Source organism: Protopterus annectens, chromosome 5.part1, assembly GCF_019279795.1.
Source record: "Protopterus annectens isolate FY-2018-M chromosome 5.part1, PAN1.0, whole genome shotgun sequence".
Classification (NCBI taxonomy): domain Eukaryota; kingdom Metazoa; phylum Chordata; order Ceratodontiformes; family Protopteridae; genus Protopterus; species Protopterus annectens.
In genome coordinates this window covers 527,749,135-527,761,983 of record NC_056736.1, presented here as the reverse complement: position 1 = coordinate 527,761,983, position 12,849 = coordinate 527,749,135, and the positions used below count along the sequence as shown (strand labels likewise).

General features: G+C 39.6%; 1 protein-coding gene across 1 annotated transcript in view; it reads right to left on the bottom strand.

The window, feature by feature from the left end:
• Positions 1–691: 691 nt before the first annotated feature.
• The window catches only part of BOC (BOC cell adhesion associated, oncogene regulated), a 321,403-nt gene continuing 309,245 nt past the window's right edge, over positions 692–12,849 (bottom strand). The window contains exon 19 of the mRNA XM_044073144.1: positions 692–6,711. Within this exon, the coding sequence (XP_043929079.1) occupies positions 6,479–6,711 (233 nt within the window). The 3' untranslated portion in view covers positions 692–6,478. The remainder of the gene's footprint in view (positions 6,712–12,849) is intronic.

The window sequence follows — 12,849 nt, the reverse complement described above, 5'->3', positions numbered from 1 at the left end:
TCAAGACAGTCTCCAAAAGGAATTCTAGCACCCAGTGTACACCCTACACATGCACGCCACACTCTCCTCTCAAAAGAGAGGCAAGCAGGTATTGTCCCACAACTCCTCTCCCTCCCCATGCCAGCCCAGTCAGTGCCTGGGCCACTAATCAAACATGGGAAATCTAGCTCAAACTCAAGTCTTTATTATTCTGCAGCTCGGAGCTGGCTTTCTTCTTACACCCCTTTTATGTACAAGTCTTTCCAGAGTGCATGCCACAGGATTCTAAGAACTTTTCTCCAGGGCATACAAGCATAGAACTTGTGCTCTGCAGCTTTACTGTAGCCCTGTCTACACATTCTGTAACACTGTAGTACAAGCAGATAAATCTATGGTTCAAAGTAGAATATACATTTTTCTTCCAGTGTTATGTAACTGTGGATTCATCTTCTTTGAGTACAATACATGCTGATCAACAAACTGTTAAGGTAAAGCTTATAAGCTACCTTGTGCTTAGGCAAAGTGAAATTCAAAAGCAGCAAGTTTTGTTTACAATTAAGGGTTTAATATTCTTGTTGGGCACGTATTGCTCGCCAGCATAATTCAACTGTGCAAGGAAGCCAGTAACTAATATTTTACAGTGAAATGGCACATACATGAAACAGGCATATCAGATTTGATGGTAAAGTGCAAACAAATTTAAAGACACACAAACTTTTTAAACTGAATTTATTTAGTACAGCTAACATAAATAAGGAAAGATGGATGCAGTTTATGTCCTTCAATATGGCAAACACATGAAATAAAAATATTTTCATATGACTAACTGATGTGATCTTTGTTTTTTTCTCTCAGGAGATGACAGCAGTACAGAGTAACATAAAAGGTATTTTATCACTTTAATTTCTGCCAGGGTGGTAGAATTTGTCTTACCTTGTGGTTATGTAATGTGACAACGACAGGTAAATAAATGCATATGACAAAAAAACCCAAAGATAACCGCATTCAGCAACAGTTCTTGGGTCACACAACTACGACCCACAAGTGGTAATGGCCTCTGAGATATGTTTACTTTTAATGTGTTTTAGAAGATGATGACCCTGAATTACTCAAAAGCCCTTTTGGTAGCTGAATTTTTATTCAAATTGTAGTATTAGCAACAAAAAAGGTAACATTACTGCTAATGCAAAAAGCCAGAAGTCATTGTTAATATTTGCTGTCATGCTACCACCTAGGCAGGATACGCATATGGGATGCTACTGGTTATGAAGACCCAGAATGTATCTGAGTGAATGTTATCAAATTTTTTTGCTCTGAAAAACAGAGGAAACAGCAAAGAATGCAGATGGCATACAGGTAAATATCAATATACTGTTTTTACTACAACTGTTCTTTCAGAATATGAATTTGCTTCGGCAAACTGTATGACACCAGCATGGGCAGTATGCATTCTCTGGTCTTTTAGCACCTGCAAAGATCTTACTGATACTTCATTATATGCTCATATGCTCTTTTTTATTACAGGGGTTAATTACATTTAAATACTAGCCTTCTCAAATGTTTACGATAGCCCAGCAACTGGTAGGCACATCAAGAGTTCAAGCAAAACTAAATGCAAAGACAAGGCCCTTCTTTGAACTGCTGGCACCTCCAGTAAAGAGAGGAAATGCATTAACACTAGGAAAGTACAGCAGGAAGCTAATCACTAAGTGTTTTCAGATACAGATATATAGATATGTAAAAAAATAAATATATATATATAAAAATGAAGCAACATCCTACACGATTATTCTTGTATGCAGAAGTTGCCTAAATGCTATATTTTTATCAGGATGTATTTACAGTTTTTATAGATATATATATATATATAAATTTGTATTTTATATATAAAAAGTTCATCCATGCAAAAATAAATGCAAATGTATTGAACATACAAAGCATTAACATACATATTTTACAACATTTACAAGAATCAATGAAGGTACCTGCATTGTGATGAATGTAGTACAGTGGAACCAAAAACACATTGGAAATGTGGAAATGGTACCAAAATACATGCTGAAAGCATTATGAAGTACATAAGTGCACTTTAACAAGCATGAAGTAAAGCTGCATTAACATCCCTGGTGGCTAATAGCCTCCGAACACATTGCATAAGTTGCTCCTAACATTAGCCATATAAACATTACAACACTGGACATTACTGGCTTTTTGTTTAGCTTGCTAATTAAACACTCTTTTCAAATCCACCCACTGTCACATTAAAGTTTAGCACACACACACACACACCAAAAACCTCCAAGTCAAAAACCCATGTTACTTGCCACTCCAGATAAAGCCCTGACTGCAGCCCAAGTGACCCAGGTTTGGTTAGTATCTGGGGTATCTAACAAAGTGGCAGGGAGGGATACAAGTTACCAACCCTGATGGGGAGGTAGCAACATGAGCTTCTGTTGTGATGATCCCTGCTGAAGGCTGGTGATGTCACACTAGGAGGTACAGGCCAAAGGTGGGAACTGGAAGGGACAAGTCAGAGCTACTGCAAAGGTAAGGTGGTATGCTGCATGTCTCGACTGCACACCCATCCCTTGGGAATAACAGCGGAAAGAGAAGGAGCAGTCAACACGGGTAGGTCATAAAAGTAGAACCAAGCCCTGGTTAATTTGAACAGCCAAATCCCCAGGATGTCCTCAAGTTCTGCATCAGCCCCAGCTGGTATCAGAGATAGTCCGGGGTGGTAGGGCTAAGGAGTTGGTTGGTAAACTCAACAATGGCCATGGAGCTCTAGGTAGGGAGCCATAGGATGATGCAGGAGGGAGAAAAGTCCTCATAAGAAGCCCAATCTCTTAATCTACAAAGTGAAGTACACTGCATTCAACCTTCACTACAAGTATCTTAACCAAACAGCTCGACAAGTATCTGATCATGATAGTTACTTATCCAATACCAGTTCATTCTCGTATAGAAAAAGACCGACAAACATCACATGCAGCATCCTGGCTAAAAATATGGAAGGAAACTGCAGGATTCACTTATTCTGTTAGATAGGAAGCTAATGTAACTGCATGAACAGAACTGGTTGAGTCCTGCTTTATGACTAAAGGAAGATGGCCAAAGACAAAAATGTCGACAAGATTCACAAATTCCAAAGACAGTAACTGTGATCATTGGAACAGTATGGTAAAGTGTGAATATACATGCCTACACACACACACACACACACACACACACACACACACACACACACACACACACACTTCTTCCACAGCCGTGATACCTCAAGGCATTTCCCCTACTCCAAGGTACTGCAACTACAAGCAAGTACATACAAGTAGCAGGGGTCACATTCACATCTTCCCTCTGGAAACTATTTTTAATGCATTACAGCAAGTTTTGAGATTCAACTTCACTTTATTTATCACATTCCCAATAGGCAGCCCGTAAATTTACCCATTACCAAGCAACAAATTTAACCAAAGGTCTCCTAACAGGTGTCAGGTGCCAAGATCAACCAGCAGCATGACTATGGATAGCCTATCTCCCTGGTCACTTCAGTTCTTTGGAGAAGTGATCTGTCACATGGCAGAGGTACCAGGAAGATAGACACCTCAAAGCCAAGATGTATGAAAAGAGCAGCAGTAAAAGTCATCAAGTGGACGCCTCCCTCCTGTACGACTTGCTCCTCTAAGACTTTAAAAGAAAGCCATTGCCATATACACCACTGGCAAAACAGAAACTAAAGCAGTACATGCATCCTGATTCACCAAGGCAGAAATGTCTTGGCCGTCAAAAAGCCCAAATGCTTATCATTTAGAATGGATGAAAGTAAGCTGGTCACATGTTGTACATGATGGAGTACTTCAGAATGAGAAGTCCAAACCCAAGACATTCATCTTACAAATGTTCAGAATGAGAAGTCCAAACCCAAGACATTCATCTTGCAAATGCTAAGTGCTAAAATGAGAAAAAGCATCTCACAGCTGATCACACCAAACCTGGGGCAACAACACTAAAGTAAAAAACACAACTCAGCAATTCAGTGCCAAGTCCACTTGCAGAGACACTTAGACATTATAAGCTCTCCTCTCTTTACAAAGAATGAAAACATGGCCATGCTCTTGCTTTTCAATATGGAGAAGGTACAACCAGTGATGCAACAAAGCTATTCTACACCGAGTGCCTAAAGATCTGCTAAAACTAGAAAAAAACTTGTTTTAAGTTGAACTCTGGACCACCACCTCAAGACAAATATATGGCTTTACAGAACTATACCCCGAAAATAATAAAATGCTACATGCACTTAAATATTAAATCTGGAAATCATGTGGAATGAAATACTCAAGATTATTTTCATGGCATACTTAAAAACACCAATGACAACTTGAAAGCTTGGTATGTAAGCAGCCTCACAAAAAGAAAGCAAATGCAGGATGTTGAGTGCAGGATCACCACCAAACACTCAAAATATGTGACGTAAGCCAAAATAACAGGAAAATGTAATTCACTACATAAATCTGAAAGGGAAAGACATAAGGTCCATCATGAGGACAAGAAAAATGACAGGGTTCAAAATGACAAACTACAGGTTAGAAAATGCTTCTCCATTACAAATCATGAAAGGCTTGTAACAACACCACAGTAAATGTACAAATGCGGTGAAAAAAAGCCAGATGGTGTAGTAGAGGTATAAAGCCCTGTAGCTACAGACCAGGTGACTCCAGTTTGATAAGCATCTCATGTATTTGTTACAGATGGCATAAGAATGACAGCTGTGCCTATCTGGGAGGGGGGGGGTGACAAATGCCACATTTTCTTGCAGGATGGGTGGTGATGCACAGGGGTGGTCTTGGTATGTGCTTCCAGTGCAACAAGCTGTGCATGCAGTGACCTTTAATTGTGGGCACTCAGGAGTGTGCATTCACAGAGGAGAAGGCGAAGTGGCCCTCACCACACTGAAGCAAGTTATATGTCCCCCTACTCAGGAGAGGGGTTAAAGCCATAGCAATAACACTTGTACTGCCAGGATACCAGCAACTGCACAAATACATGCATGGTCTGCTTGGATGACGGCCTCTCCAGCTGGCTCTTGGCTCTTTGCAGGGATGATTGGCTGAACTCTTATGGGGGGAGGGGCTTAATGCTTGGCAAATAAATAAGGGAAAAAGTACATAGGCAAAAAAGGGTGGGCATATGCTGTGAGAAAACCTTAAACTTTCTGCAATTCATTCTTATACAGTTTATGTGCAGTTCAGTATTATGAACCTGCAGTCTTCTCCTTTGTACAAGTACTAGTGGATACGTTTTAGGAGCAGGTGTTTCCTATGGATATTTGCATACCAGGTAATAGTTTATAATCCCACTTATTTAAACAACACATCATTAATATGTCCATACTGTCTAGAATGTGGCGATGGAGATGCTGGAAGGTCTTGGTAAAAAAAGTACAGTCCTCGTATCAAGCAAATTTATCTGAAAAGTATTTATCGGAAAGTTTGGGGAAGAAGAAACCAGGTTTTTTGGAAGAGTGAAAATCCGGGATAGAAGTATTTTTTTAATTAAAGTGAAGAAAGCCCTCTAACCAGTTCCACCAAGCCAAAACAAGAATAACACTAAATACAGAAAGATAGGTAGGGCCAAAGATGCAAAAGGACTGACAACCAACTATAAACAAGAACTGGCCTTGGACTGTCATCACCCTGTGAATGGAGAAATTGCTAGAATAAAGTCCTTAGCTTTCTTGTTTACAGTACAGACAGAATAAGGATTAGAATTCTGATATTGCCTGTACCAAATGCTGAAGGCTTCATTAAAAACAGGAACAGCACTTCTGGACTAAAACTAACTTGGGGATACAGAGGCATGGGGAGAAAAAACATATTCCACAAACTTGGGAATATAAAATGACATCTGTAACCAAACAGTAGGAATTTTATTTCTTATAAACATGAACTTCTGTAACAAATTTATCAGAATCAAAGCAAGCCTTCACTGGAGAGCGGAGAGGATTCTAAAACCTAACTAGGGCTCAAGCTTCTACTGTTGAACAGAAGATGGATATATTCTCTTACTTTGCACATGTGCATTCAGCACTGTGAGGTACACAAACAGTAAAAAAAAATCACAGTCTTTATGTCTGAAAAAGAATGTTCAGATCACCATAAAACATAACGGATATATTTTAAAATGGAATACAGTCCTCCTAAAAAGCACTTGAGACTTGGCTGTCTTCTTTCCATAAAAGCATTAAACTTGCGACCTGGATGACTTCAGTCCACATACTCCGATTCACTTCTTCAGGCAGTTTATTTTATATACCAGCAGATTATTCAGTCTTCCCTCCATGGAATATATTCTTGTGAAAGCTAGGTCCACATTAACATACAGCAGAACATACATACACACAACGTATTTACAGATGTATAAATATTTTATAAATATATTTCTTTTACAAAAATAAATACTTTTCTTTCATAAAAAGTCCGGCAATGTAGTTGCCTTTTTATTTCTCATCCCAACAGGGACACTGAAGTATATTCTTCTCCAGCAGCTTAGTGTGTGACAAGCTAGGACACGGGGCAACATTTGGTCCCGGATATGAAACGCTGTGTGTGTCTTGTGTACAACTTGTTTCCCTTCTGATTGGACTACTGCTGGTTTCTTCTGTGGAAGCACAGTCTTGCCCTATGTGCTCTATTTCTTCTACCGGTGTTAACCCAGTGGTGGACAGCAGACCTGTATAAAAGGATACAGAAAACTACTATTAGGAAAGAAACAAAAGACAAAGTTCTATTCTGTGTGACATAATATTACCAAAATTTGTCACATCATCATTCACAATCCCAAGACTTGTGGTGAGGTACATAGATTAAAGGCCTGTTACGTAACAACTCTGATCACTTTCCGATGTACAAATGCCTAGCAATAAGCTTCCTGTGGTGCATTTTATCAACAATTTTGAATATTACACTATTTTTTCTGTAGAGGGGCTGTGCCCCCTGCACTCCAGATCACTAAATATAGTAATGCCCAAGACTGAATTACCTTAAATGTGGAATACAAAAAAAAAATAAATAAAAAATAACTCCTTGTTTTACTACCATTGGAGAATGAATAAATTTATGTGTTGGATCCTGCATGTGGGAAAATGGTCTGCAATAACTTTAAAAATATCCAATTAAAATATTAAAAACTGTCAGCATTAAAGGTCTGAAGGAGACTTCCAACATGGCTGCACATTGGGTAACAGCTTAATTCTAGCCCTCCCAGTGTGATAACAGAAAACTTAGCCGAGAAAGCCAGTGGACTTATATTTCTTGATAAATTTCAGTAACTAGCTACACTACCTGGATGCCAAGAAAAAAGAAATACAGTGGATCTGAAAAAAAAAATCAGCTACAAAAGGTGAGGAAAAACACTGGGAAAAGTACTGCAGCTGTTCAGCAAAAAGCAGTGCAAGTTCCAGACATGACTTTCAGTACCTACAGGAAAGTATAAGATAAGTGCACAAAGACCGTATTAAAATAAACAAAACTGATTGAGTATATCAAATCAAACAACAAAAGGTTGGAAAAATTGAAAAAGCTTTAAAGAGATATTCAGATGAGGTGATAAAACTGCAAAAATCAGAGGATGAATGAAGGAAAGGCGCCTGTGTATGAGACTGCTCAAGAAGAGATGTTTCAAAAAATAACAGAATTGGAGGAACACCTGAGATTTTCTGCTGTACTCGAGTAGCTGGAAGAAAAAGACTATTAATTTTATGAAAGTGCAAATAAGCAACTGGACTGGTATTCCATAGCAGGAGTTAATTAAAAGGGCACATCGTGTGTATGCTACAAACCTGGTTATGAGAAAGCACCTTTAACAGTAAAAAACGCAATCCTAGCAGCAGAAGGAGGTGATTCTGACAAAAGTATGGTAGAAAGACAAAGTACTAAAAGTGGGATACAGCAGAGTGTTTGTGAAGCATGATTATTCATTATACATCATGCAGAAAAGGAGCAAACTTATTGCACTATTCAGGGAATGTCAAGAAGCAGGCATGAAACTCAAACTGCTGTAAACAGCTATCTTCAAAATATTCTTCCCTGGGGGGACATTATTGGTCTGGACACACTAAATGTACACAAATAAAATGTACCACAGAATATCCACATAAAATTACTGATGTGTGACAAATGAAACAGCCCGTCTCACAACAGGTGACAAAACAAAGTGGCCTAAAACCTAGTGTGCAGAATATAAAATAAACTGAGACAGAGAAACATTTTATGCAGGAGCTGAAAATTGCCACTTGTCAATCATGAATAGCTATGACTGCTGTAGAAAATTCATCCAAGTGAAAGGACAAAGTCCTTACTAGTGTCTCCTTTCTAAACACATCACTTTCTCATAAAATTTGGAATCATACAAGCTTTATTTCTCTCTAACAAGTTATAAGCATCAAATTTAATCTCTCCTTCCCTTGAAGTTTGCTAGGCCTTTGGCACTTGTGACATCTAGATGTGGTTGGGTGTACTGTGGACTTGTGCTATTACCATAGTTCTACTCTCTGTAGAGCCACAGAAAGCTGGAGGTGAATATGGCACAATGCAGGCATGCATGCCTCCTCCTCCCAGCCAGGTGGCAATTGTTCAGTCAGCTGCCTACGGGAAGGATGGGTAGGGTTGAGTCTTAAAGCTGGCTTGCTCCCTACCACCACACTCTTGCCATAGAGGAAACAAATGGGCCAGTTAAGCTTCCTGGACAGGAATAAATACACTCGCCCAGCCCAGGGATGCTGGGTTCTTGACTTCGATGAAATGAATGGGCCAAACAGCAGCCTTTGGGCAGGCCCCAGGGAGGTGCTGAGGGGAAAAGAAAACACTGAAGAGTACAGAATGGGAAGCAGGGACTCTAGCAACTTGACACTTTTTTAAAGACGTGATTACCAAAACAATTTCAGGAAATTGTGAAGCAAATGCCTCCCAGCCCTGGTGTGAGTACCAGCAGAAGCCATGACACTGCTTATGATTGTGAACGACAAAGTACTATCAATACAGTACTTTATACTCCACTGCATCAAGTTTTCTCCAAAAATACAATGTCCTTCACAAGTGGAGAAATGTCTGTCGTAGCCAGTATGCAGTGACAGATCTCATCCAACACTCTCAGATGAAAAGGGCAGACCAGTGGTCCATGCTGCTGGCCCGCAGTAAGCAAAATAAGTGCAGTTGTCAAGTTCAGAGTAAAAGACTCAGGAAAGTTAATATGAAGGGCAAAGCATTTCCTCACGTCAAGCAGTTCTTGTATATCAGGCTCCTAAGGTCCCTTGTCAGTGAGGTAACTTATTACTTCTAGCTGGCAACCTCAGTCCAACTTGTATTCTCCTGCTGCCACCTCAGCTAACCACCAGCAAATCTGAATTACACTCCACTAGTGATGACAAGGACCATACATACAGCTGTATTAAAGCATGAGGCTCAATACTGCATGTTCTAAAACGTCAAGAATGCAAATTAAATCTGTAGAAAAAAAGGGCAAATTGCGATATTCAGTGTTACACATTTAAAGCATTTTTGTTGTGGAGCAGGCCCACCCTGATGTACCACCACACATTAGGGCTGTGCCTCTCCCACCCCCTGCATTTTATATACAATAACTCAGAGTAATGGACATACTCAGTACAGTAATTTAGGAATTAGTGTACACCCCCCCAAATGCACTTAAATTCTTGCTGTTACAAAAGCTTAAGAACCATAACAACTGCAGTTATCAACAGGTCCACCTAAAAGTACATATCTTATAGTGTCCCCTAATGGAGGAGGAGAAGGCATTCCATGTACATTTTCTTTACTCAATTGCTAAGGTGTTTTTGTTTTCTAAACTTATTTTAAGTCTTAGCACAATTTTATTGTATTTTCTATTAGAGTAAGTGTAGTCTTTTATGACCACTAATTTATCAGGTACTTTATTAAACTCAACTCAGCAATTAGCAGCTACAATATAAATAATGTTTACTACTTCTTCTTTCAGCTTTTCCCGGTTAGGGGTCACCACAGCAGATCACCTGTCCGCTCATGATTGGCACTGCAGTTTTTACAGAGTCTAGTTGCCAGTCCGGCACCCAACCTTCCACAGAAGGCACACACACGCAGCACTTATGCCTAGGGTCAATTTAGTGTGTCCAATCCACCTACAGCATGTCTTTGGGATGTGGGAGGAAACCGGAGCACCTGGAGGAAACCCACGTGACCACAGGAAGGACATGCAGACTCCGCACAGAAGGCACCCCAGCCGAGGATCGAACCAGAGAACCTCTTGCTGTGATGTGGCAATGCTAACTGCTGCACCACACAAAAGTGACAACATTGAAACAAAAAAAGTGCAACCCCCTGGCATTTTGTCTTCTCTCAATTTAAATGACACGTGGCATCTCAACTCTAAACAGTACAGCTAGCTCATCTGACAAACAAGTGAAAAGTACAATTTACAGATGGTTAAAGAACCTTTTCAGATATGATATGAATGAGACTGGCATTGATTAATGTGTAATAAATAGCATTCACAACATAAAAACTGAAGTATAAAGAAAATAGCCTGAGAGAAGAATGTGATAAGAAAATGGAACAGGAAGTGCATAAATATTTGGGAAAAGGTGACACATTAACAATAAAAATGAACAAAACAGTTTACATACATAACACTTGAAAATGAAGCCTAGTAATAATTGCGATAACATCTAGGAATCAACTTGTCCTCCCTGCACGGTGACTAGCCCCAACAAATTGATGGACAATGAAAAGAAACTACCGTTTCACGTATTTCATATAATATACACACAGCTCAGTGTACAGGAAAATTACAGATCCCTCAGTCTGTACTGTTTGAACTGTGAAGACAAGGAATATGCAAACACTGCTATTAATTAAGGGGAGATTAATAACAAAGAAAAAAGGATGGTTACTGTGGGGGATGTAATAAAGCATTTCATAATTCACCACGATACAATAATATATGTTTTGCAAACTTATAAATTTGGGGGTTTGTTGGAGAACAATATTGGCTGACTCATTATTCTATGCCTTTATGGCTGGATGGATACAGAAATCAAGATGGAAAATGGGGTGAGGCAGAGGTGTTACCTTAGTCCACTTCTGTTTGGAGTAATGATGAATACAATAGTACAGGAATTTAAAGGGAAAGGATTGGTAGTTCCAGACGATATTATGTGTGTGTGGTAAAAATAAAGAGGTGATAAATTAGGTAGTTTTGGAAAGGTGTGAAAAGAAGGGATTACTAGTTTTAATTTTGAGCAGCAGAAATACTAGGAAAAATAGGATCAGCTCCGTAAAGTAGAGGGATGGGGCCACTACTACAAGCCAGGCATCTGGATATCGATTAGCAGCTCAAGGCCTTGACAAACTCTAGAGGGAGGGGTGGGAATAAGGTGCTTTGCTGGCCTACCCTATTCGGGAAGAAAGGAAGGAAGGAAGAGTTTCTCTTCATGACAAGAATATGTCCCCCAGTGATGAGGATGTACCACAGTCACAGAACAGACTGCCATTAAAACTTCAACAACTGAGGGTGGCGGGAGCTAGCAGACTCTGCATACAATGATGTCACTAGCTCTGTCCAGGATGGAAACAGAAAAATCATTCTACCTAGCATACAGGGTCAGCATATGTGATGCTGCAGGCTATTCTGCTCCACTTCCCCTGCCCAATCCATCACTGGTGTGGTCCCAGCAGCACAGAATAGCACTGGCAACACTTACGGATAAACGGAAGGGAAAAGAAATACTAGAATAATAAGTAAAGTTAACAGACACTGGCTTTATGATGGTACAGACAATTTACAGAATGTTGTGTAGAGAATTATGCAGTCCTGCAGCTTGTATTCTAAGATGATCCATGGTCAGATACAGATAAAAAAGGGCAGAAAATGTATGCAGTCTTATGGAAAAATGTTTGGGGAGGGAAATATGACATTTTTAATGAATTGGTAGAATCTAATGTGGTACCCTTTCAGAAAGATACACAAAAGAAGAAATGGACAAAACTAAAGACAGAATGGACAGCTCTTGAGGCATACAGAAAAGCATTTTCCATCTATAGAGAAGATTGTGGAACTATAACACAACTCTGAGGAGAAAGTAGATTGCAAAAATATACAGTAAATTAAAGAAAGTACAAGACAGACACACAAGGCAATTACTGTGACTGGTGGGAAAATGCACAGTTATGGAACATTACGTGTGTGTGTATATTTCCATCCACCTTCCACAGCTCCTTTCTCCTATCTTTGCGCACAGGGTCATGGTGTCATACACTCATAACAGTTTGAAACACATATACACCATACTTCATATCACAAAGACTCCAAGAAGAAAAAAAAGCAGAGTAGGTAGGAAAAAGTTTTTTTTAAGGTGGGGCAAGATTTTTTTTATGATGACCCAAGATGTTTTTTTTAACCTTGGGCAAGCTAAGGGATAAAATGGTTCACATCTGTCTGCAGAGAGTCTTTGTTTCTTAACCTACATCACCCACACGTGTTCCCCAATAAACAATGCAGCATCAGTAGCAGCTGTTTCTTAACCTACATCACCCACACGTGTCCCCCAATAAAACAAACAATGCAGCATCAGTAGCAGCTGTTTCTTAACCTACATCACCCACACGTGTCCCCCAATAAAACAATGCAACATCAGTAGCAGCTGTTTCTTAACCTACATCACCACACATGTTCCCCAATAAAACAAACAATGCAGCATCAGTAGCAGCTGTTTCTTAACCTACATCACCCACACGTGTCCCCCAATAAAACAATGCTGCATCAGTAGCAGCTGTTTCTTAACCTACACCACCCACACGTGTCCCCCAATAAAACAAT